Below are 23,815 nucleotides of genomic sequence, written 5' to 3'. Positions count from 1 at the left end.
AAACCTACTACAGATTCAACAAAGCCTCGTTTGACTTCCAATCAAAGATGTATTTCGTGACCCCCATCCATCTCACTCCTCATTTATACACATCACAAACCACCACAAAATTCATCCAAACTGGCCAGTTTTGCTCAAGGCCTAGAACAAGTTTAATAAGAGCATTTTAGGTCACAAATAAAGAGGAATACTTGAGAGGCATCATGGTCCAGTGGGCAGAGCACTGGATAGAGAGTCAGGAAACCTCTGTTCTGTTCCCAGCTTTCTGCCCTGCTGTGACATCTTGGCCAAGTCACTACAGCCCTGTCTGTCTTTGTTTCCTCTCTCACATTTTTCTGGCTTGTTTAATTAGAGTTTAGCTCTTCAGGCAAGGGACTGACTCTTACTACATGTACATATAATGCTTAGTACAATGGGGCCCAGATCTTGGTTGGGCTCTCTAGACACTACTATAATACCAATAATAAATAATAGCAACAATAATAAAAGGCACGAGTAGAACTCTGCATGAAGCTTGTGGCACATCTGCCTGAACTATTAGCTTACAAATAATCACACCACTTTGTGTGGGTGTACACGAGCCTTCTTACTCTGAAAATAAATGGTTTTTCAAAAAATGCTGTAGAAGCTGAATCTATTGCATTGCTTATTTTGTAGTTAAAATGGAAAAATGACAGTGGTGCTCTAGGAATCACATATTTTCAGTTTCTAGGACAAAAATGGCTTGCTTTTGTGAAAACTAACATTTGATTATGAAAAGCTGTATTTGCGAAACAGCAATACAAAGGTTGACGTAGGCGTTGTCCCTTGAGGTTCCAGCCCTGAAACTGGAGCTGAATGGATGGAGGCCCATTGATTTCAGTGCACAGCGGAGGTAGAGGGCTCCACCTGCATACAGCTTATTGCAGGTTTGGGGTTTAAGCAATACCTGATGTTTCATAGGAAGGTGAAAATAATCCCATAATGTATCTAAACAACTGGCTAATAATGCTTCACATAGTAATAAGCACTCCATAGTGCCTTCCAATTTAAGATCTCAAAAGCACTTAATTAATGAAGCCTCTCAGCACTATTTTGTGATAGATAAAGGAATCACACTCAACACTAGTGTACTTATACAGATACTATATAAGAGCACTGCAGTTTAGGAAGGACATGATGTACTGATCTAGCCCAATGCTGCTCAATTGAGAGATTTGATGAAATAAGAGCACAATGTGGAACAACTGCATCAGAATGAAGGGGAATAATTCTGCCTAACACATGCACCTGCAGGAGATCATCTTATGCCTTGAATCATTAGATTTGACCATAAGGTATCTTATGTTGAACAGCTACAGAATATTTTAGTGGCCATGAAGTAATCCACTAATGTTATTTGATTCATCCTCTTGCATCAATGAGTTCTGCAATTAATTCTACACTGCATAAACCAGATTTCTTTTATTTAGTCTATATTTACTGTGGTTATAGTTTTGAGTCCTCCCCCTTCTTCTTGTAATTAGGGGCAGGATAAAAGGGGGAACTGTTCAGTTTTCATTAACCCCTTCATAATTCTAAATACCTCAATCAAGCCCCTGTTAATTATTCTTCTTTCCATCATAATTAATCCTAAAACCATACCTCGACCCATCTTTGTTGCCTTTCTTGTGGTGTCCTTTTGGTCATGCTGTAGCAAAGCAATATCTTTTACAAACCAAACATTTCCAGGTAGCTGGTCCTTAGGCTGAGTGGGTCTCTGTTGATATTTTTAAGAAGAATTATGAAAATGGTTATTATTAAGAAAATTATTCAAATTGGCTGATGCATTTGTGAGCCTTTTTCATAACATTTTAATATGCTCTCTAGATTAGACATTCATATTCACATCATAATGATGTCCTACTAGAAGATGTTACACTATATCGTAGTGGCTGAGAAGGTATTTTTTGTGCTAATTTTTATAAAAAAATGTCAGTGTGACTCAATACAGTGAAATGGCTCATGGGATTTTAAAGTGACAAGAGAGATACCCTTAATATGCTTTGATTAGAATACCATGTGGCCAGTGTATCTTGTTATTCATCAACTATTTCTGGTAATTTGCTATAGACAGACTGAGCCAGATTCTCATCTCATTTCCAATAGTGTGGCTCTGTTAGGGAGATTTTGACAGCCCAACAAAATTCCTAGGTCAGTACAGGAATATTGATTATTATGCTTATTGGCAAACACATCTAAGTTACTAGGCCTTTGTAGCAGCCTTAGCATAACTAGGCAAGCCAGAGGGGAGCAGTTTGAGTGACCATGAGAAGTGAGCATGACCCTGCTGCCTTCCTAGTTAGGCTCTCTTTTGAAATTGCTGAAGTCTGTCTCTTTAAAAAAAACAGGAAGTCTAGTTATATCTTTGGACTGTTCTTGTATGGAAATACAGTTGCTGGACTAACAGATTAAAAGTGCTTGCTTAATGGTTTTTGTTTTGTTTTGTTTTTGATTGACATGTTGCTGATATAATTTTAGCAGTTACTAACATAAAAGGGGTAGACAGGTCTGAGGAATTTGGATCTGACCTTCGGGACAGCTCTTGGAATCCCCAGTGACAGGCGGATAGCTGGCCACTTGAATCTTGTCGTTTGACCACTCAAGACCCTTCCAGACCATGGGTAACTATTGCTTGGGGGCACTCTAACACTTTTGCTTATGTGTGTGTGCTGAAGAGCTAATAAAACAGTAATTTTGGATAAAAGCAATTTGGGTTTGTGCCAATCTTTAACCAGATGGACAGGCTGTGTCCCCAGTGATTTATCTCCTGACACCATCTCACAAAAAGTAAAGTTACCAAGAGCTTTGGGTAGAGAGAACCCCAGGTAACAGCTCCATTGACTTCAGTGAAGTTACTATTGATTTACACTAGTGTAAGTGAGAGGAGAATTGGGTCCACTGACTCCATCAAAGAAGCATACAGTTAGCGACACCACATAGCTCACTTCAAAACATTATTCTAATTACCTAAAAATGCTATCTTGTCCTCCACTATTTGTCCTGAAAGTGTCAATGAATGCCTGAGGTTACCTTAGCATCATCCACAGCTTTGCATAGCATTTTACATCTGAACAAAGTGTAGGCAGATCAGAACCATGGTATTTTTCACTCACTTTGAACAAGTGCAAATGAATGAAAAAGTAGGAAGACAGGAAACAATCAGTCCCTCGATTTTCACATGCCAAAATGAGAACAGTCTATATTTTAACTTTTGTCCCTACCAGACAAGCTGTTCTCCTTTTAAATAAAAGATCAATTAGCACAATCAGTTTCATTTATGGAAAATTAAAAGAGGCTCCTTGGAAAATTCCAGGAACTTAGAATACAATCTTGTACTGGATTAATGCCTAGAATAGCATAAATGGGGCAGAAAGGAATTCCAGACACAAATGAATGTGATTTTTCTTTCATCATCAAGAGAAAATAATGGAGCCTGCATCGTGCATGTTAATGAGAGCTTTGTCATTCACTCCAGTGAGTGTAGGACTGGGCCTAATGTTTGTTGCAGGATAAAAGCTTGATTGTACAAGGAGCTTCCCAGTCAATTTACAAGTTACTGCAGGATTGGGCCCTAAAATGAGTGGGATGAGAGGGACTCCATGGCTAATGTGAAGGGCTCTGTATAGTCTTATACAGTGGAGAAATTGTTTGTGAACAATTAGTTCCATGTGAAAATATTATGGTTGTGATTACAGCCAAGGTCACAGAAGCATCTAATGACCTGCTGCGGAAGTACTAATCATGTAACTGAAAGCAGATCTAGGGGCTGCTTTGGTTTATGCAATTGGGAGTATATTCTCCCCTTCATGTATATGTTTATCTCCCATGACCTCTAATGTGAGCTATATATCAACAAGGAGTGGGGTTGGGGCAAGACAAGATGTTCTTTGATTCCCACATTTTCTCCAAATAAATAATTAACCAAATTAAATTCATGCAAGTTCTGTTAAAAAAAAACAACTTGAGCTATTCCCTCATTTTCCTTTTAGACATAATGAGCCTCATCCTCTCACTTCACCCCACCAGATTCTGGGATGACAGGGAAATTGATAATCATAGTTTCAATGAGAGAGCAAAACTATAGGGTTTAATACTCTGGCTATTTAAAGCAATTAAAAGGATTGCCCTGAGATTAGGGGACATTCTATATTGAAAAGCATAAGGGGAGAGAAGAGGGAACCAAGAATAAGGGATTCCTTGACATTGCTGACTACAAGTTATACAGCTAGGCCTCCATCTTGCAAGTGGTAAGTGACTCCTAGAGTCAATGGAAATTGAGGGTGCTTAGTACTTACAAAAGTTACTCAGTAGATTACAGGATTGGGACATTTTCCTAAAATTGTTAAACTAAAATAATCTAATGTGAAATATACACAATGACACGAAACATTTAGATCTAGAGAAAACTGACAAGCTCCCTCTTTTTAAATGTATAACGGCTGAAGTAAAACATCAAAGTACTCCTTTTAATATGTTTTTGGGCATGTGATCCTCGGCTCTGAACAAGTCAGCACCAGTTACTACTTCCATAAAGCCCCATTATGAACATTTTGGGCCAGATCCTCAGCTCAGATAAATCAGCATAGCTCCACTGAAGTCAACAGATATATGCTGATTTGCACCATGTGGGGATCTAGTCCCTCATGTTTAGCAAGTGTACACTAAAGTGAAATCTTCTGCGTCATACTTCACATTCTGCTGTCTTCACCGCCACTACCGCTACACTCATACTAATACTTGAGAACAAATTGGCACCAGCTGCAGCTACTCGAGTTGCTGAACAATAAATTCCATATTGTAATTAATGGTTCTCATGTAATATTTTAAACACCAAATCATTTTTTCTTCTAATCTTAAATTCTAGGCCTTTGTGTGGTGAGTTCCTCAAGGGCAGATGATCAAAAAAACCTTCAGAAGCTCACTTTTTTTTTTTCACTGTAACCTTTCCAACATATTCAGTAACTGAAAATAAATACAATGCTAACACTACTTTCCACTCCTATGCCTTAGTAACAGACTAGGTTAGCTTGCTAACCATGAGCTCCCTTTAGTTTAAAGGTGACAAATACATATTTCAATAAAAATGAAGAAATTTTATCTTTATGTGCTGAATGCTCCAATATCCAGGAGAGTTCAATGTATAACTATTTTTTAAACAGACTTTTTTTGCATTTCAGGTACCCCAAAGATACGTCAGCTTCTCTGGAATCTAGCTCAGCATTTTTACCACACTCACTGAATGTGGTAGTTGAGTGCACATAACATCCCAGAATTATGCATTCTGGGATGTCACAGGTGTTTGTCCTTTAATGGTCTATGAGACCAGGACACGGGAGTTCAGGCAAATGACAAGCTTTTTTTTTTGTTATACGGTGAAGTTTTAAATAACATTTTAATAATTATTTTATAGCCCAAATACAAATATTAAATATTTTTAAACAAATAACAAGACACATACTTAAATATGGGATCTTGAAATAAAATAATTGAAAACCAGTTCTCTTCCCCTTTAACTAAGAAGACTTGTGATCAGATATCTATGTTGTCCACGCAAGAGCTGTTGGAACTCTTCAAGTTCAAGTACTAGTTGATAGGACTCTTTTTGCTCCAGCATTTGCTGAAGGAACTCTTTTGCTCAAGAATGAAGCAAGTTTACAGTGTGTTGGGAGACATTTAGCTTTCCACAAGATCAGCTCCTTTCCTAGCTTTCCTCATCCAGTTTCTTAGGCTGCCTTGATCAAGTAAACTTGTGCTTTCATTTCAACAGTCCTTCAACTAAATGACTGACAGTCAGAAACACTCCTCTTAGGTCTATGACACCATCTCTCTGCTCTGTACCCTTCATTAATTCACACCTTCCATTTACTATCTCCATGTGTAACATGGGTGTCATCCTTGATCCTGAACACTCCTCTCCCAACCCTTATGTCTGCCTATCCCCAATTCTGCAGAGTTATTTATGCATGTGCCACCTCACTTGACTTAGCTCTGACTGAAGCTTCATCTGCAGAATGCCTTTGCCACATCCCGTCTCCATTATCGCTGCTTCCTTCTCTGTGCTCTTCACCAGTCTCAACTCCCTAGATTCCAGCATGTACAGAATTCTGATGCCTACCTTTTTGCCCACACTAATAAGGGTGACCATAACACCTCCGTCTTCAAACATCACCAATGGCTCCCTATTCATTCCATAACCCTATTCAAAATTGCTTCTCCTGTTTCAAGTGTCTTTCATGGATTAGTTCCAACCTTCATCACAACAGAACTTGCCCATCTCCACTTTCCTCTCTGCTCTCCTCACTTATCTAGCACTGGCTCTTTCTCTGGCTTCACTTATCCTCATGACTAGGGTTGCCAACCCTCCAGGATTGTCCTGGAGTCTCCAGGAATTAAATATTAATCTTTAATTAAAGATTATGTTATGTGATGAAACCTCCAGGAGTATGTCCAGCCAAAATTGGTAACCCTACTCACCACTCTTAGTGTGAGAGCATTCTCTGCTGCTTCTACCATCTGAATTAGATTTCCTGTATCCCTGTGTCTTATTGAAATTATATTGCATATCACAGTTTGCGCTCTGTATTCCTTTCCCACACCTCAGTTTCTGTTCTGCTCAAATTAACCCAGTTTAAATTATAGATATGACCACCAGAGACTCATGAAGTCACCCTACAGGACCAAGATTGATATATCAGTATTAATAATCTGCATTAGTTTAAAAAAGACTTTTATTTCATTCAAAGGTTAAAAAGAACTTTTAAAACAGTTTAATTTATTTCTCTTTGCTCCTTTTAAAGATTCAGTCTGCACAACCAAATAGGACATGTAAAATTTATATATTATTGTGAGCCAAGGATGACAACTGACAGAGGGCACAAGGGGCATACAGGTTACAGGAATCCTGGGGGTACGGTATTTACATTCTAGTTCACCAAAGAGAGTCATGTAGGGTTTCTACTGAAAGCCTGTGTGACACTGATCATCATAGTCTTTGCGAAATATGTGTGTAGACAATATACAGTGAGATATACGTATTGGAAAATACGTTCTTAAGGCCTTGACATTAAAAGTGGGTCACTCAGAAGTAGCACCTTGAAGCAGACTTCTCCATTCAAGAGATGGGAGAAACTCAACTCCCTGGCTGACCACTGTGTTATGTGTCTTACCACAGAAGTCTATTCACATACTGAGTCCAATGCTAATTAAGAGCTCCAAGGGACTTCAGAAGGAAATTACCAGGAAAGGGTAAACAGCAGGGGGAGAGGGGAAAGGTGGGAGAGGGGGCACCCTGTTTTAGAGGTGAACACCAATGGACTAGTCTGGTATATCTGGAGGTGAAGAGAGACACTTTGGCATCCTTCACCTAGGTAAGGCAATCTGCCAGCAGTCTTGACCTCATGAAAGAAGGATCTCAGTAATCCTGGTTGACAAATGCTGTGAGAAAGACTTTGGGGTATGTAGTGTCTTATCAGATAAGAGTGCATCTTTTTAGTTGAGTGTAGATTCTACAATGCATGTTATGATTTTATTGTATACATAGCAAACAGAAATATTGGAAACAAAGGGTTATCATACAAATCCCTATGCTTTGCTAAACTTAGATTGGTTTATAGTGAAAGCAAGTATAAGTGCTATCTGTTAAGTGGAGCTGTGTACCAAGGTGTGACTAGTAAGCTGCCATGTACTGTTCCTTTGGGAACAGGAGGCCTGGAAATTCTATGAGTATCTAGTAGATAAGGGGAGAGATATTGGATACTAGATATGACATGGACACTCAGGGGACTTGAGGATTGGAGCACCTGTTGCTAGCCTGCAAGAGGGGCAATAAAGCCCACATGGGCTGAGAGGGGAATGCTTGTGTGGCTTGTGGCAGGTGGCGCAGGGACCTGACACCTGGCAGGCACAGACAAGGCTCCTTCATGTTAAGGGCACGTGGTAGTGAGATGGCTCATAACCATGTGTAAACCCCGGAAGCGTCAGAATTACACACACACACACACCCCTCTGCAAGATCCCATGTTATTCTTCTTGCAAGCTAGGGTATGAAATTAAGACTTAAAAAGATCTTTATACTCCTGTCTTGAGTTGAAATAAGACAAATTATTTTTGTATTTTTAAACTTACCTTGTATTTATGAGACATCAGGTAAGATACATGATACCACACAGCTTGCAATGAAAGTTTAAGTTAATTTAAAAAGGTTAAGGCAATATCTCATTAAAAGTTATGACCAGACTCAGACTAGCAAACATTTAATTGCTGAGGGCTCAGATTATGACCTCAAATGGTCCTGATGTCAACATGATCACTATGAGAATGAAGCTGACGTGGTTTGTGATATCATCCGGAACTTGAGGAGTGTATGTAGCGTCAGTTAGGCTCAGTCTGTGTTGTAGTTTATGTATGGGGATGGAGTCTACCGATTTTAACAAGAAAACTATTTTGTATTAAATGCACATACAGACTGAGACTTTGAAAGCTGCCTAAAAGATTTAGATGTCCAATTCTCATTAAAATTAATAAGAATTAGGTGCCCAAAGGCCTTTAGGAAGCTTCAGAAATCCCACCTCTGATGTTCTAGCTTGTTTTTACATGTAACACATGGATTTGAGGCACTTACAGTACAGCTCTTTGATGGATACAGGAGCTGCAGCTTCACAAGTGACTAAGCCCCTATAGACACCCTTTATTTTCATTTATTTAAATTCTACAATGCGATTAATTAAAATACAAAGTCAACTGAGGTGAAACCACAGCTCTAAAACAAGGCTTTTGAATGTCACAACCATGAAACATGTCTTTGTGCACTAGCTGATAATGAGCTTTGGTTTACTAGGGAGAATTAGCATCTATAAACATATTCCAGATTTTCACCCCAAAATATGCTATAGAAAAAATACATTCATGGTATGATATACACAAAAAATTTCAATAACTTGAGATCAGTCATTTCACATTTACATCAAAAGCAAACAGGCCTATTGCTAGCTGACAGTTCTTTAGATGCCACCCACTATTAAACTCAGCTGTTGAAATCCAAGTCAAACTCTATTTGCAACATGAACAACTTACTGTCAGGAAGCCTGACAATAAAATTTAAATGTAAAACACTGAATGAGATGAAGCTGTGTGAATACTGGGCTAGATCCTCTCTGTTGCCCTGCATCTTCTATAGTCACCTGTGCCATTGCAAAGTGAGTGTAACACATTACCAATTCAGAATGTTAATGATTTACCCCATTTCGAGCACTTTGCACTGGTGTAAATTTTAATACACAAGGCAAGGAACAGTGGAGGATCAGGTCACCTGCCTATGGAAAAGGAAGATACCTTCCCATTCCACAAGATGGATGTTCCTGATGCACAATTCACTTACCCAATCCAAACTGTGGTCTAGGCACCCTGGGTGGTCCATGGAGACCTGTCTGGTGATGTGGTACTGGCTCTCCTGCTGGTTTACAGCTTCCAAATTGCATTACAAGGCAGCTAAACACACATCAAATAATTTTCTAATTTTTTTTCCCATGTAAGCAATTGCTGTAGTTGAACAGGTGACTGTGATATGTGATCACAAATTGGAAGAGGCTCACCAGACATTTTATTAACATGAGGCCCACACTAACATAAACATTTTAGCACTTCTGAATTAGATTATGTTTTTAGAATGATTTAAACATAAAAAGTGCTAAGGGAGTTGTTAACTATTGCTTGATGAATATACGCGATCAGGTCACATGAAAACTGAATTTGTTTTAATATGCCAAAATTTTAGAAGCCAAAATAAAAGTTCACTTATTGACTTTCTCTTTCCTTTTCCTGGTAAGGATATTATCCACCTACTGCCCTTCCCACATTCCCCAGAAAGCTATTGGCTAACTATGTAGTGCTCCAAATTGATATAAGTTCAAATGTTTTAAGTTGCTGTGAACTCAGCTGGCAAGCCAGCTAATGTTGTAATGCACTGTATGGTGGCATGGGTTGCTTGTCAAATGGTTTGATCCTGCATTCCTTGCACAGCCCTAACTGAAGCATCGGATAAAGTGCAGTTTGACATGGCCATCTTCAAACCAAACCAGTCAATATTATAAGAGGGGACGAAGAAAATGAGTGTTGGCCTTGGAAATTTTAACTCTGTAATTTAGGTATTTTAGTGGGTGCAGTTAAAAAGGCTTTCCATTTTAATCAGAAAGGGCAAAAATAAATAAAACTTTATCTACTGTATAGAGTATCAGTCACTGTAATAGATAGGCACTACATATGGTAGAATAAAAGTGGTATACGAGTATAAAATGAAGGAACTCCACTTGTATTTCTTGGGCTCAGTCATTTATACTGGGAATATTACTATTTCTTCCTCTTCATCATTCCTTTTCTTTCTTTGTTTCTCTCATCCTCCTCTTCTCTTGTTCCTTCCTTCTACATATTACCCTCATACTAAAATGTTATTCTCAGCTATCATAATGTGAGTAGGCTTGTTACATACCCCATGACCCAACACTGAAGAAACACTGACACCAGCTCTCAGTAGTTTCACCCCAGGCTTAGATAGTTTCTATCTCTCCAATGGTCTCAGAGCATCAAGAACAGAAAGGCTATCATTAAGGTAGCCCAGTTCAAGCCCATTAAAAGTTGTAGAAATCAGGATCAGGTTCCTGATTTGGACCCAGTAACATATCAATAACAACATATCATATCATAACATAATGGATACTGCATTTGGAAGACTGTGAATAACATGGAAACTAATAGTTCTGAATGACATCAAGCACCTCAACATAAAATGGGAAGATTTGGAGAGAAGGGCAGTTGACAGGCCAGGATGGCAAATGTGGGTAGCCCAATGTGCAACAAAGCACAGGATGGACTAAGGTCTAAGGTAAGTATATGGTGAGCCAATGGAAAACTGGGTATGGGACAATATGCTTCCTGCAGCTAGTCATCCTCAAGAGGCAGGCTGCCACATATTACACCACCTGGAGTCTCTTGTTAACCTTGACTGATAGCACTAGATAAAGAAAGTTTTCATAGTCTAGGCCTGAAATGAAGAATGTATGAATCACAGTTGCTAGTCCTCTTCAGAGGTATAGGCAGAATCTTCTAGTTAGCGTTAGCTGTAAGAAGACATTTCTTGCAACTGGACCTATCTGGGTCTAGGAGACACATCTAGTAGTACTCAGACTCCAACATAGACAAATTCAAGCTAGTACATTTTGGGAGAAAGACACTTGGAAAGCAGTAATTATGAAAAATACTTAGAGATGACAGTGGATAGTTGATTAGTTTTACTTACAACGTGATATGGCATCTAAAAAGGCTCCTGCAATTTTGGCTACATACACAGAGGTGTCACATCATGAAACAGGAAGGTATGGCTTCATCACTTGAGATATTTAAAACTAGTTTAGACAAAAGCCTAGATAAATGGCACGAACATACTGCACTTGCGGTGGAATGGACTAGTCAACCTAATAGATCTTCTCCATCTCTCATTGTGATGATTCTATGAACTCAAAAGAGCTCTATTTTTCATTTTCTCACAAGTGAAAAAAATCAAACCAATTTCCTTTCATTTTAATGAGCAGTTTACATGACTCATGACTTTTGCTAGGTTTCCTAAGATTTGTCACAGTTAAAGTCTGACAATATTTGAGTGCTCATTAATTTTTGGATCCTAACAAGAAAGACCATGCCCTTTTGGAGGCATTATATCAGTTGTATTTAAAAATCTCACATAAGAAAGCTGTAGTAAGGTGATAAAACATCTTGTTATGTATTATACAGAAACATATACATTTGCATATTACATTGTCATGTGTATAAACAGTGTAAGCCATTTAAAAAGACAACACTTCCCACCTGGTTACCACAGTTATTTCCTCTTAAAGTATAGGTGGATAAATTGTGATAATCTCACACCTCATTTTCTAATAACTTCTGGCAAATGCTGACTTTTTTAATGGAAACCACTGTTTCTCTTGACCCCTGAGTAGTCTCAAAAAGTATTCTAGGTAACCACTTCTAGCGTAAATCACATGCAGCATCTAAACTATGTGCAGCAGAGCCTTGCATGCATAGCATTTGCCTGTCAAAATACCAACAGAACATTTGTTCTTCAAAGTAAACTTGCAAATGCCTCAGATATACAGGTATCATGGCTAAGCAGAGAAGTGAAAGAGTCAATAGCATCAGTCAGAGAGGATGCTCCTCCTATGTTCTTCTTGCCCCTCCCCATTTCCCTTATCCTCCTTACTATGGTTTGTCATTTCTGTGACTTCCAATGGCAAGAGGTTTGTGTCTAATAACTATTCGTGTTCAAATTGTGTTAAACACTCTGCCACTGGGAACCTAGCACCTTTGCAAATCCAGCTACTGATTTAGTGCCTAAATATGGATTTAGAAACCAAACCTTGTCCTCTGTTTTGAAAATCTTGTCCTCACTGATCCATCCTGCAGAAAGTTCCCATTGATAAGTTACCTGGGATGTACAGCAGCAGCTTTTCTGTATAGAATATCTGCTATTTAATCATTTTGCCTTAATAAATAAAATGAAATAAATAATAAATAATAATATTAATTATAACAGTAAAGGTTACTGTTACACATTTCAGAGATGGGCAGCTCCTGAGTCTAGTGGCAACGACAGGGGACGAGGAAACATGTCCACCTGGATTCTATGCCTTGCTCTGCCACTGAGCCAGTGTGTGACTTTGAACAAAATCCTTTTGTGTCTCATTTTTCCCCTCATCCGTAAATGGAAAAAACGCAATGGTTGTTGTGAGGTTTAATTAATTAATGTTCATACTGTGATCAAAGGCAAAGTACTTCAGATGGGATGTAATCAAGGTTCTGCACACCTACGATCACTACTACATCGGATGGTATTGTTCACAAGAGAAAGTGTGCTAGCTTTGGTGGCTTTGCCAAATTCCAACTCATCTGAATATGTTTGCCTCTCTGCATTCTCTCCCTGCATGGTCAATATTTTTCTTGCCCTAAACTGATCCATAGTTTTTGCTTGTGCACTGTAAAACAGCTGCTGCGTTCCACTCCAGTGGAGGTTACGCTTCAGCGGTGACTAAAGCAATCCCTACAACATCTACTTCTCACCTAACTCACAGATGTGAGGATTAATTTTATATTTGTCAAATGCTTTGAGATATTTGGAAGAAATATTTTAAAGCCTTGCAAAACATTGCTGGGGATGAAGCCGCAGCCTTTACACGTGGAAAATTGCCATCTATTTTAGTTGCCAGATCACTGGTCTTATTATTTTATTTTATTATGGCCTTCCAAATTAAAGCTAGAAACAATCTTTTTTTAATCATAAAGAGCACAAACCAGGCTGAATCCATTCATTTCTTATTTTCCACAATCTCTATTTTAAAAGTGAATCCTTAAGAACAAAGACTTTGTTGAAATTCTCTTTTGGGCTTAGAGCTTATATGGTATTTGGAACAAATATATCAGAGTTACAGACGCTTAAAGATAGGGGCTTTATGCTGTAAACATAGGTACCACTTTATCTTATATTATGGCAGGTGGCATCCATCACTGGTATGGTAAACGTTATATCCACAGCAATCCTAAAATTTAAAATGTCCAGTTTGCACTCAGACTCATCATGGATTTATTCTTGCAGAAGCAAAGATTTGTATTACCTGCTTACATAATAATGCTATGATGGGTCTGTTCCAGTCTGAATCTCTGAAACAGACTCAAGTTTATGCAAATTACTCACCTGCCTCATAACTCCACTTAGGAACTTGAATGGACAATTTGATGTCATTGCCAGTACACTGTTTATCAGAATTATCTTCTTTTTGCTTTGTGACTATTAAAGTATTAATTCCTTTGGCTGTATCCACAAATGCTGGACATTCAGAGGGAGATGTACCTTTCCAAGGGCATGTAGTACCCAAATATTCCTTTTCTGCTGTCTGTTTTTTATCTACATTATTTTCTTTTAAATCTGCATTTGAATTTGCTCTGAGTGGAGTCTTGTTTTCTCCTGGGAGCTTCGTTTTAAGTATCTCTGCTATTGACTCTCCATTAGCTATGCCATCTGCTCCATCTGGTGTTAATCTGGGTGAACTGCAATTTATATTGAAGGACAATATTGATCTATGAATTTTTTGGCTTTTAATTTGAAGTTGGTCAATACATACAGAAAGTGACTTGTTGAAGTAATAGATTGTATTTGGACAATCCTGGGAAATTTTGAAGTGAACAGAAGAAGTGAATGAAACTGGTGCTTTTTTCCTGTGATTGCTGCCTGGAGGAAATATTCTGTTTTCTTTGTTTTCAATGTTAAAAATCCAGTCTCCGTGCCCTTCGCATACTTGTGAATAAGATTCAGAAACCTTTAATCTGGTGGCATATCGGTTTATATAAGATTCTTGATTATGCAAAGGTTTGCAGTGCTGAGCTCGTCCTGCATTGTTTGAAGTAGCAGTAGTGTTCATTAGTACATCACCTCCCCAGCATTTCAAATACAGAGAATCAGTAACAGCTATTTGCACTGGGTTGTTAAAAGGTGGAACAACCCGTCTAGTGGTAACTGTTATGGATGTGAATCCTTTTTTACGAGAGTTTGTTCTAGATACGTTGTCATTGAAAGATGCCTGAATTCCTAATCTGCTGGAAAGTAACATGAATGCTCTATTAATGTTGACTGAACTATGATTAGCCAGAGATTGCTTCGTATGATAAGCATTAGGCTGAGTGATCACAGACTGCATCGGCAAAGCAGACCCATTTTCTTTTGATTTAGTCTCATCAATCAACTGTGAAATGACTATGGATGAAATCATTTTTGTGTTTTGTGATGCCACAGACTCCTGCAAATGAAAAAGACCCATATTATTAAAATATTCTATTGTCAAACATACAACTATTTCTCCTTCAGAGTCTATAATAGGGTTTGGTCAAGGTTTCTTGTTAAATTTCTTTTTAACAAAATTTCAGTTTGCTTTCTGTCATTTCAAAGACATGTTCGTAAAATCAATTCAGAATTGTCTAGAAAAGTTCAGCAAAAATTGGATCCATTTTACACAAAAATTAAACATTCGGAAACCATTAGTGTGAATGATTAACTAATTCTCTCAGTTGGAGTATCTGGTCCTATGTTTGTCTAACAATATATGTGTCAATGGTGATTGTCAATTTCAGATAATAACCTGCTCTTTCATGCTGATCTACTGAAATATTAAAAGTGCTTTAAGCACTTACTACCTGTACAAAATGAACAACGTAGGTGTACTGTGATTTTCTGTGGAGTGTTTATGTGGGAGTTGGGTCAGTGCTGCTGCACAAAAGCATCAAATATGACCAAGGGGGAAATTCCTCCATGTTCTCTCCAATAAAAGATATGCACAGATTTCTGTAAGTGCTTTGGATACCATTTAATTCACGAGCTTAACATTTGCTGGATGCACAAAATGACAGGGTAAGGAGGCATTTGCCCAAGATTGATTGACAGCAGTCCAGACTCATTTTTCTAACCACAACAATCACCATCTATCTTCACATAATGTTCCTGATGTCCTTAGATGTGACAAAGAGTGTGGTATTGTATTAAGATTTATCTGATACATGTAAGCATGAAGTTTAACTCTACCTACAATTATTATCTAGATGACTGGTTACACAATGTTTATTTCATGCAGCGTATATGGCCCAAATTCTCTGCTGCTGTGAATTGTTACATCTCCACTGAGGTCAATATTAGCTGCATCAATTTATACCAGCAGGGAATTTGGCCGTATGATCTGAGCATCCTCAGTCCTCACTTAGTCAAAGTTCACACTGAGTCACAAAGTAAATTCTACATGATTGGGACCATGGTGAATTCTCATCTGAATGACTCATTTTTTTATTTAAGTGGTTTATGGGAGATATTTTATTGCTCATGAAGTTAGCCAGATTGATAGCCCTGGAAACTCAACTGAAAGTGATACCACTGTCAACCACCATCCAAACTTCTCTAAAACAGTTTCACTAGTACACCTCAACCTTGTTCTTGAGGGACAATCTTTTGGGGTAAGCAGGATTTCTTTATTTCCCTTCTGTCCTTAATTTTTCTGCGGTGTGTGCTATTCAGGCAGCCAACTGAGGTGATGGGTTGTGTGATGTAAACACATGTCTACCAGGAACTATGCTGAAGTATAAATCCATGTCATGTATGGCACCAAACAATTGGTCAAAATCACTGATCATTACCAATATGGCTAAAGGCAATCCTGTGACCATTAAGTCAAAGGCTCCATAGCCCATTACCCAATCCCCTCATCTTACCCAAGCCAGCCATCATCTCAGAGTTACAAACACCAGAGTTTTACAAACTGACCGGTCAACCACACACCTCATTTGGAACCAGAAATATGCAATCAGGCAACAGCTGAGATGCCCCCCACCAAAAAAGGCAAATACAGTCAGGTACTGTGTTCAAGTTAAACTACTAAAGAAATGAAGGGAAATATTAAGAAAAAATATTTGACAAGGTTTGACAGAAAACTATTTCTGTGCTTGTTTAATTTAAATTAAGAGGGTTAAAAGCAGCATTTTTTTCTTCTGCATAGTAAAGTTTCAAAGCTGTATTAAGTCAATGTTCAGTTGTAAACTTTTGAAAGAACAACCATTACATTTTGTTCAGAGTTATGAACAACCTCCATTCCTGAGGTGTTCATAACTCTGAAGCTCTACTGCAATTGTATATTCAGAGACACACAGCTATTATCTGACTTGAACATGAGAGTATTCAGGATGTACATTTGCACATAGTTAGATAAATATATATTCAGATATACACACCAAAATGTTCAATTTAGATAACCACAGTTATGAATATCTGGAGTAAAGTACAGGACATCTTTATATATTAGAAAATGCACAGTCGTTTAATACACATTTTGTTTATATTACAAAAATAAAACACCCATATAGTTTGACTTCATAGCCACAAAATGCTACTCTAATTTCCCTCAATTTATGAGAACCATCCCTGTGTATTTGTAATTGTACCAGGTATTAGATGACACATTACACACAGAAGGTCACAAGGTTCTGCTAAATCATAAGTAGGGACAGGACTATGGCAGAAATTTATGGCCTTCTTAAAGTCTTTGCTGAGGCTACTTGCTCTTATCAGATTGGTCATAACAAGAAAGGGGAAAGGTGGCTTGCTCACCTGCTTACAAAGATCATCTGCCCCCATCCCTCCCATCATAGCCAAGCTGCAAGTAACAACAAGTGTAGTAAGCTTTGGTATCCAGTTAATTATGCAAAGCTTTGGAATTTGTTAGGTAGATGAGGAGAATATGAATATAAAGGGGATGATGAAAGATGGAAGAATGTTTTATTTTTTTAGAAGGACTGTGTGTTTGCATGAGTTTAGGTGGTATTCAATACTCTATTCTTATACCACACCTGTCACAATGGTATTTGAGCACCCAAGACTTCAATGATAAAGCAATCATTTTATATAAATATTGACTAATTTGGACAGCAACCACTGTAAAATATAGCCTGAGAGGGAGAAAATATTCTCCTGAGGTTTAATATTTTTCTTGAAGGCTGACAGCAATCTATTCCATCCAAGTGAACTATGTTCACTTCAGAAATTTGTTTATTTCTCTTGTTTCTGGCCCTGGAGTCAAGTTGTACTTGCTTTGCTATTTCTGTTGAAATTTTCCCTGTGTCATCTCAGACGCTCCACACTTCTAAACTCCTTCTCTCCTGTCTCTCTCCCTCCACACTTCTAAACTCCTTCTCTTGACATTATTATTTATTTCTACGACAGTAGCACCAGCTCCAGAGCCTCATACCAGAGCACTGAAATCTCAGGTGATCACAGGGCCTCCTGCTGTTAGTGTTCTGAGATGGGAGGCTCAGAGTGATAAGTCTGAGGTCCATGGGGTATCTCCTGTGGAGGAATCCATGTTGAAGACCATCACACTCCGTACAAACTACTCCCCTGTTTACTCTGGTATTGCCATAACAGGAAAATAGCACAGAATACTGTCTTTTAAATAATCCTCAGGAAAGTAGATTTTTGGGACTTAAACAGCAGAGCAAATCCAGAGCAAATCCAGGGAAATTTTCCCTGTCTTCTAAACTAACTGTTTGTGACTCTGACAATTCAATATCTTCCCAGCTCCAGGGAATGTGTTTTTTCCCTTCCCTAATTTTTTTCATGGCTTGAATAATATTTTCTTCATATTGTATTGTACTACATTTACCTCAACCTGCATCTTTAAGACCTTTGCATGGCTTCCAATCTTCTCAATCTCCCTTCGATTTTTACAGATCAATAAGGATAAATGTTCTTTGAAATGCATTATTTTGTATATCTTTCATGGGCTCCAGCAATTAACATGAAAATTACTTAATTTCTTTTGTTAAGTACAAAACTGATGGAAATCGCACATAATGGTCCAAATGCAAGTCAGAAATGCTTCTGATTAGTTTCAGCTCATGTAACAGTATTTTGAATGAGTAAATTATAAAAATAAATAGCAAATAATGTCTCCTCCCAATGTTCTGAAATGGTAATGAGTCTCTCTGAGCTGGCCCTACATTCTTTTGGGAGTTTCCAAGCTTCATAGTCTTAATGCAAAAGGAAAGAGAATTCTGGTGAATTGCAAATCCATGGCTTTATTTTCAGGGGATCAGAGGATGGGAGTATCCCACACATTGCTTAGCTCACTTATATCGTTGGTTGAGCCTGCCTGGGATATTTCTCAAAAACTTACTTTTCTCCAAAATATGCCTTTTATTTTTCTTCAGCAAGAATATAGATAAAAAGATGAATTACATCTACTGCAAACAGAATCATGACCACTTAGCCATCACTTTATTTGGTGTTTCTGTTGCCTAAGTTGAGTGTGACTAAAAAAAAACAACTGTAAACACACTATATGGAGACAGGGTGATCATTTTTTAAACCTGAATGAATTCTGCTGACTACTATGAAAGCTCAATGGTGGGATTTTTTTGTTTTTACCTTAGTGGAGTCCGAATCTCTCTCTGCAGCATTGTCGTGCTGATGGCTTTTGAGTTCTTTTGGATCGTTAGCACCACACTGTTTTTCTCTGATTCCTGGGGGGAGGAAAGAAGGTAGAAACGTTACTGTCAACTTCATGATGGTAGAGCTAAAATGGGGTATAAAACCGAGTATAAATATAAGGCAAAAGGGTATTACTAACTGATTCTGAATGGTCTGGGATCCACTTATCTGAGAGATCACATTTCCCTGTTTCCAGTGGTTGCACTTTAAACCACACTGTGAGGCTGCTCCCAGGATTGGTTCCAGGACAGTCTCACACTGTACTGAGGCCTGATCAAAAGTCCATGGAAGACAATGGAAGGTTTCCCATTGTTTTGGAGTACAGGCCTTCACAAATTGACTGTCTTTTGCAGCCTACAGAATCGGAGACTAGTGTCTGATACAAGACATTATGGTCCTTGTTTTTATTTCAACTAAGAACATTATAAACTACCCTGGCAGTGCAAAGGGGCCTTAAACTGGTCATAAATCACATTAGTAAATATCAGTATATTTATCTGGTCTAACTTTTGTTTATTTTGTTTGGTTGTTGGTTTGAGGGGTTTTTTAGTTTTCTGGGTAGCATGGTGTCTGGGATTGCTGTAACTGGGCATTCTTTAACACCACACCTTGTGATTCATTTTACATAAATTATGTTTCTTTGCTTCTCAGTGCTCATTTCAAAATGTAATCTGTAAAGTAATAAAATAAGTATTTAAATGGCATAAAATTCCTTCACTCTTCTGCCCAACCAACTCTACAGTAAAAATTTGTCGGAACACAGACTTTAGTTTTCGCAACACACTGCACAAGGCTGCAGTTTTTACTACATGTAATTTCATTTTACATACATTGTTGTATTAGCAGAGGAATAGAAGTCAGATCCTCTTACTGTAGAAACTGCTTATTAAACCTCATCTGCAATAGCAGGTTTGATTCCTTCCCACTGGTGCAGAGTTCAGGGGTGGGGGTACTGTTTGACTCCATCTGCTTCAGTGAGAACTGCTCTTCTGAGAGTTCCATTGTGGAAAGGCAGCTGCAAGTTGCAGCTGGGGCTCTAGGCCCTAGGAGGCCTGCTAGCAGAGGCTGCCCAGAAGGATTCAGTGATACAGAATATCTCTTGGAGTGCCCCTAGTTCACTTTGAGAGCAGTGCTGACTGGCTGCAGACCTCTTCGCACTGCTTCTTATGGGCACAGTTTCCACCACGGGGGCTCGGCTGACATCACTCTGTGGTGGATCAATCTCACTATGTACAGAACTAGTCACCATATTAAAGGAAGTCTGTTGTTGCCATGGAAAGTGCACAGTCATGGAGCCACAGAGAAGATACCAAGGCTGAAGAATCCAGCAATGAGGAGGGGGATGAAGGGAGTCAGGAAGGAGTGGGTTTGATGGGAGCCAACGGAAGTTCTTACAAAGGTGAAAGACAAAGGTCATGTTTTACACCAGTAAAAGCTCCAAGAAGTAGGGTATAAATAGGCAGAGAACTGAGGATTGATGTTTGGAATAAGATTCTTTCAGAATTACTTAGCAACACAGGATTCCTGGTGACAAATTAACCCTTCTCAGGTGCCACATAAATAGTAATAACGGCTTCATTCCACCACTAATGAATGCTCTGGAGCTGCCACTTCCTTGGTTTAAAACACCCGGAGCTGCTGGCACGGAAGTGACTAGGAGGGGTCCTCAGCTTTGAAACTCCCCTTTGTCTGAAAGAGGCCAAACAAATCTGCTGACCTGCAGAGGAAGCTGCAAAACCTACAGATGTCCACAACTGTTTGGGAAAGGGGAAGTACAATGTGGGTTGGTGTTTATAGGGAGAAAGGGATGCTTCCAGTGATAAATTAAATGTGGATATTTCAATGAAGAGAGACTGTTGCATGTGTTCATTTACTTGTATTATTTGTCAAATGTGACTCTCCTCTGTGCTTTTTAAATATTAATTTTAATAAATAAATGTGGGATAAGTGGCCAAGGTAGGTCATGAAAGCAAAATGTAAGAATTAGTTCAGGAGAAAATCAGAGGTTTGCCAAATGCAATGGTAGTAACTGAAAAGTCATTAACCTACAGTTTTCAGTTGTTTCCTATTATAAGTAAAGTGGGAAAACTGCTGTTCTCTTAGATAGCTCTGTGAGGCAACTGTGGGTAAATACTGACTTTTTAATGCTAATCACAGCGTATAAGGAAAGCTGGAAGGCTGGATAAAGATAAACCAAAACTGAGCAAGCATGCTGTACCAGATGTTTTTTTTCCCCTGTGTTTCTCTCAGATGACTTGTATTCAAAGTCCAAGAGAAAGAAGAAACACTACACGGTCAAACAAGGATAAGATGTCAAAGTCTACAGAGAAATATGTAAGATGTAAATTACTGCTTTCAAGGTAACCTCTCCTAGAGTATGTTTTCACAGCAAAAAAACATGTGTCCTCAACTTAACTTAGCTAATTCAAGTCCAGCCCTAGGCTCACTTGCAGGCTTTAACTTGAGCTGCTAACCCAAGTTCCCATGTCTTCCCTGATATTTTAACTTGAGTCAGCTAACCTGAATTAAATACACCCCTTTTTTTCCACAGTGAAAACATATCCATAGACAGCTGTGGCTACAGTCCACAGATTCAACCTCTTCACTCCACACAGATCTCCTTGGTGTAAGTTTGTTCAGCCATTTTGTAGTCGGAGAAAGTTAGAAGAGAAGTGGGAAGTGAATGTTTCTCCTGTCTGCTAAAACATTCAGTTTGTTTTTTTGCATAGTATCCTGGGTAATGACAGTCATATGCTACCATGGGAATCCCAGTGTTGGCAGATATTTTTGGCAAACAATTTAACAATTGCTGTAATGGATTAATAAAAGTAGTGAATAAACCTCCACCAACTTCCCTGCTATTATTCAAATACCTATTCTTGGAAGCCTCACGTTTGTTAATTCATGTGAACAGTAAAAACACCAATACTGACCTTATGAAAAGAGCTTGAAGCTCCTCATTTAAAATGAGGACACTGCATGAAATAACAGCAGCTTAGATTAGAAGTAAATGTCAGGCTCAGAGCACCCATACAGGTTCTTGTTGCTGACAAAGTGTTTTGTGCTATAACAATTATCTTTCAACAAAATATAAAGTTCAATATTTCCCTGACACACAGCTATGGGAGTCATGGCATTTCAAGTACTTCCTATCAGTGTGGGGAGAAAAGAAAGCTTGTTCCTGCCTGATATGAAGTCCTGAGGAGTTCTGTTTTATCCTATTCCATTTGTAACCCATTTTCACAGACCCTGTCTTTAAGGCTGAGGAAGACTTTTCTGGTCCCTCAGTACTTCCAACAGTATCCTCAGGCTCTGTAGATGGCTGCATGCTGAATGTACAGTCCAGTTCGTGAAAATGGGGGAGGCAGCTGTTGGCATCCTATCCCTTGCTATCTAAATTGCACCTTTAGCCCTTTTATTTTCTCACAGCCCTGTTTGTGGGCCAAATGATACACTCCTTGGTATCTGGACACCAGAGCACACACAGCCTGTGGTGTTCATAATTACAGAGTGGAGCTGGAACTGAATCTTCAACTCACAAATGCCTGGATATCTGCCTTGGGCCAACTGGCAGCACACTCAGGTGATGTCTGAAACTGGCTTGTTAAAACACAGAGATTACAAAGATGGGTATGCTGGTGAGAAACAGTATGTTATGAACCTAAGGTGTACACAGCACAATTTGTATAGGAAGGGACTCTGTAGAAAGCTTGATAGAAACTCAACCAGACAGGCCACCGTTGCAACTATGCCACCAGAACTTCTGGTCTTGGCTGGCACTACACTTGTGTAAATGGGCATGCTGCAGAATGACATGGTGTCATAAATATAAAGGGAAGGGTAACCACCTTTCTGTATACAGTGCATAAAATCCCTCCTGGCCAGAGGCAAAATCCTTTCACCTGTAAAGGGTTAAGAAGCTAAGGTAACCCTTCTGGCACCTGACCCAAAATGGTTAATGAGAAGACAAGATTCTTTCAAATCTGGAGGGGCGGGGACAAAGGGTTTGGTCTGTCTGTGTGATGCTTTTGCCAGGAACAGATCAGGAATGCAGCCTTACAACTCCTGTAAAGTTAGTAAATAATCTAGCTAGAAAATGCGTTAGATTTTCTTTTGTTTAATGGCTGGTAAAATAAGCTGTGCTGGATGGAATGTATATTCCTGTTTTTGTGTCTTTTGTAACTGAAGGTTTTGCCTAGACGGATTCTCTATGTTTTGAATCTGATTATCCTGTAAGGTATTTACCATCCTGATTTTACAGAGGTGATTCTTTTACCTTTTCTTTAATTAAAATTCTTCTTTTAGGAACTTGATTGATTTTTCATTGTTCTTAGGATCCAAGGGTTTGGGTCTGTGTTCACCTGTACAAATTGGTGAGGATTCTTATCAAGCCTTTCCCAGGAAAAGGGGTGTAGGGCTTGGGGGGATATTTTGGGGGAAGACGTCTCCAAGTGGGCTCTTTCCCTGTTCTTTGTTTAAAACGCTTGGTGGTGGCAGCATACAGTTCAAGGACAAGGCAAAGTTTGTACCTTGGGGAAGTTTTTAACCTAAGCTGGTAAGAATAAGCTTAGGGGGTCTTTCATGCAGGTCCCCACATCTGTACCCTAGAGTTCAGAGTGGAGAAGGAACCTTGACACATGGTATACCTCGCTCAGAGCAAGTGCAGTCAAAGCAGTGGGGTGAATGCCTGTCATTGGAAGAAATTGTGTGTGGGGGCACCAAAAGGCATTT

At 38.8% G+C, this 23,815-nt stretch overlaps 1 protein-coding gene across 3 annotated transcripts in view; it reads right to left on the bottom strand.

Moving 5' to 3' along the window:
* The window catches only part of C7H10orf90 (chromosome 7 C10orf90 homolog), a 173,917-nt gene that overhangs the window by 35,550 nt on the left and 114,552 nt on the right, over positions 1-23,815 (bottom strand). For all 3 annotated transcript variants that reach the window (XM_073354065.2, XM_073354064.2, XM_073354066.2), the window contains exons 2-3: positions 19,022-19,116; positions 13,760-14,858 (exon numbers count right to left, since the gene is read on the bottom strand). In XM_073354065.2, coding sequence (XP_073210166.1) covers positions 13,760-14,831 — 1,072 coding nt within the window. In that variant the 5' untranslated portion in view covers positions 14,832-14,858; positions 19,022-19,116. The remainder of the gene's footprint in view (positions 1-13,759; positions 14,859-19,021; positions 19,117-23,815) is intronic.

The sequence above is a fragment of the Lepidochelys kempii genome, chromosome 7, assembly GCF_965140285.1.
Source record: "Lepidochelys kempii isolate rLepKem1 chromosome 7, rLepKem1.hap1, whole genome shotgun sequence".
NCBI classification, from domain to species: Eukaryota; Metazoa; Chordata; order Testudines; family Cheloniidae; genus Lepidochelys; species Lepidochelys kempii.
This window is presented reverse-complemented; position numbering and strand designations above follow the sequence as displayed.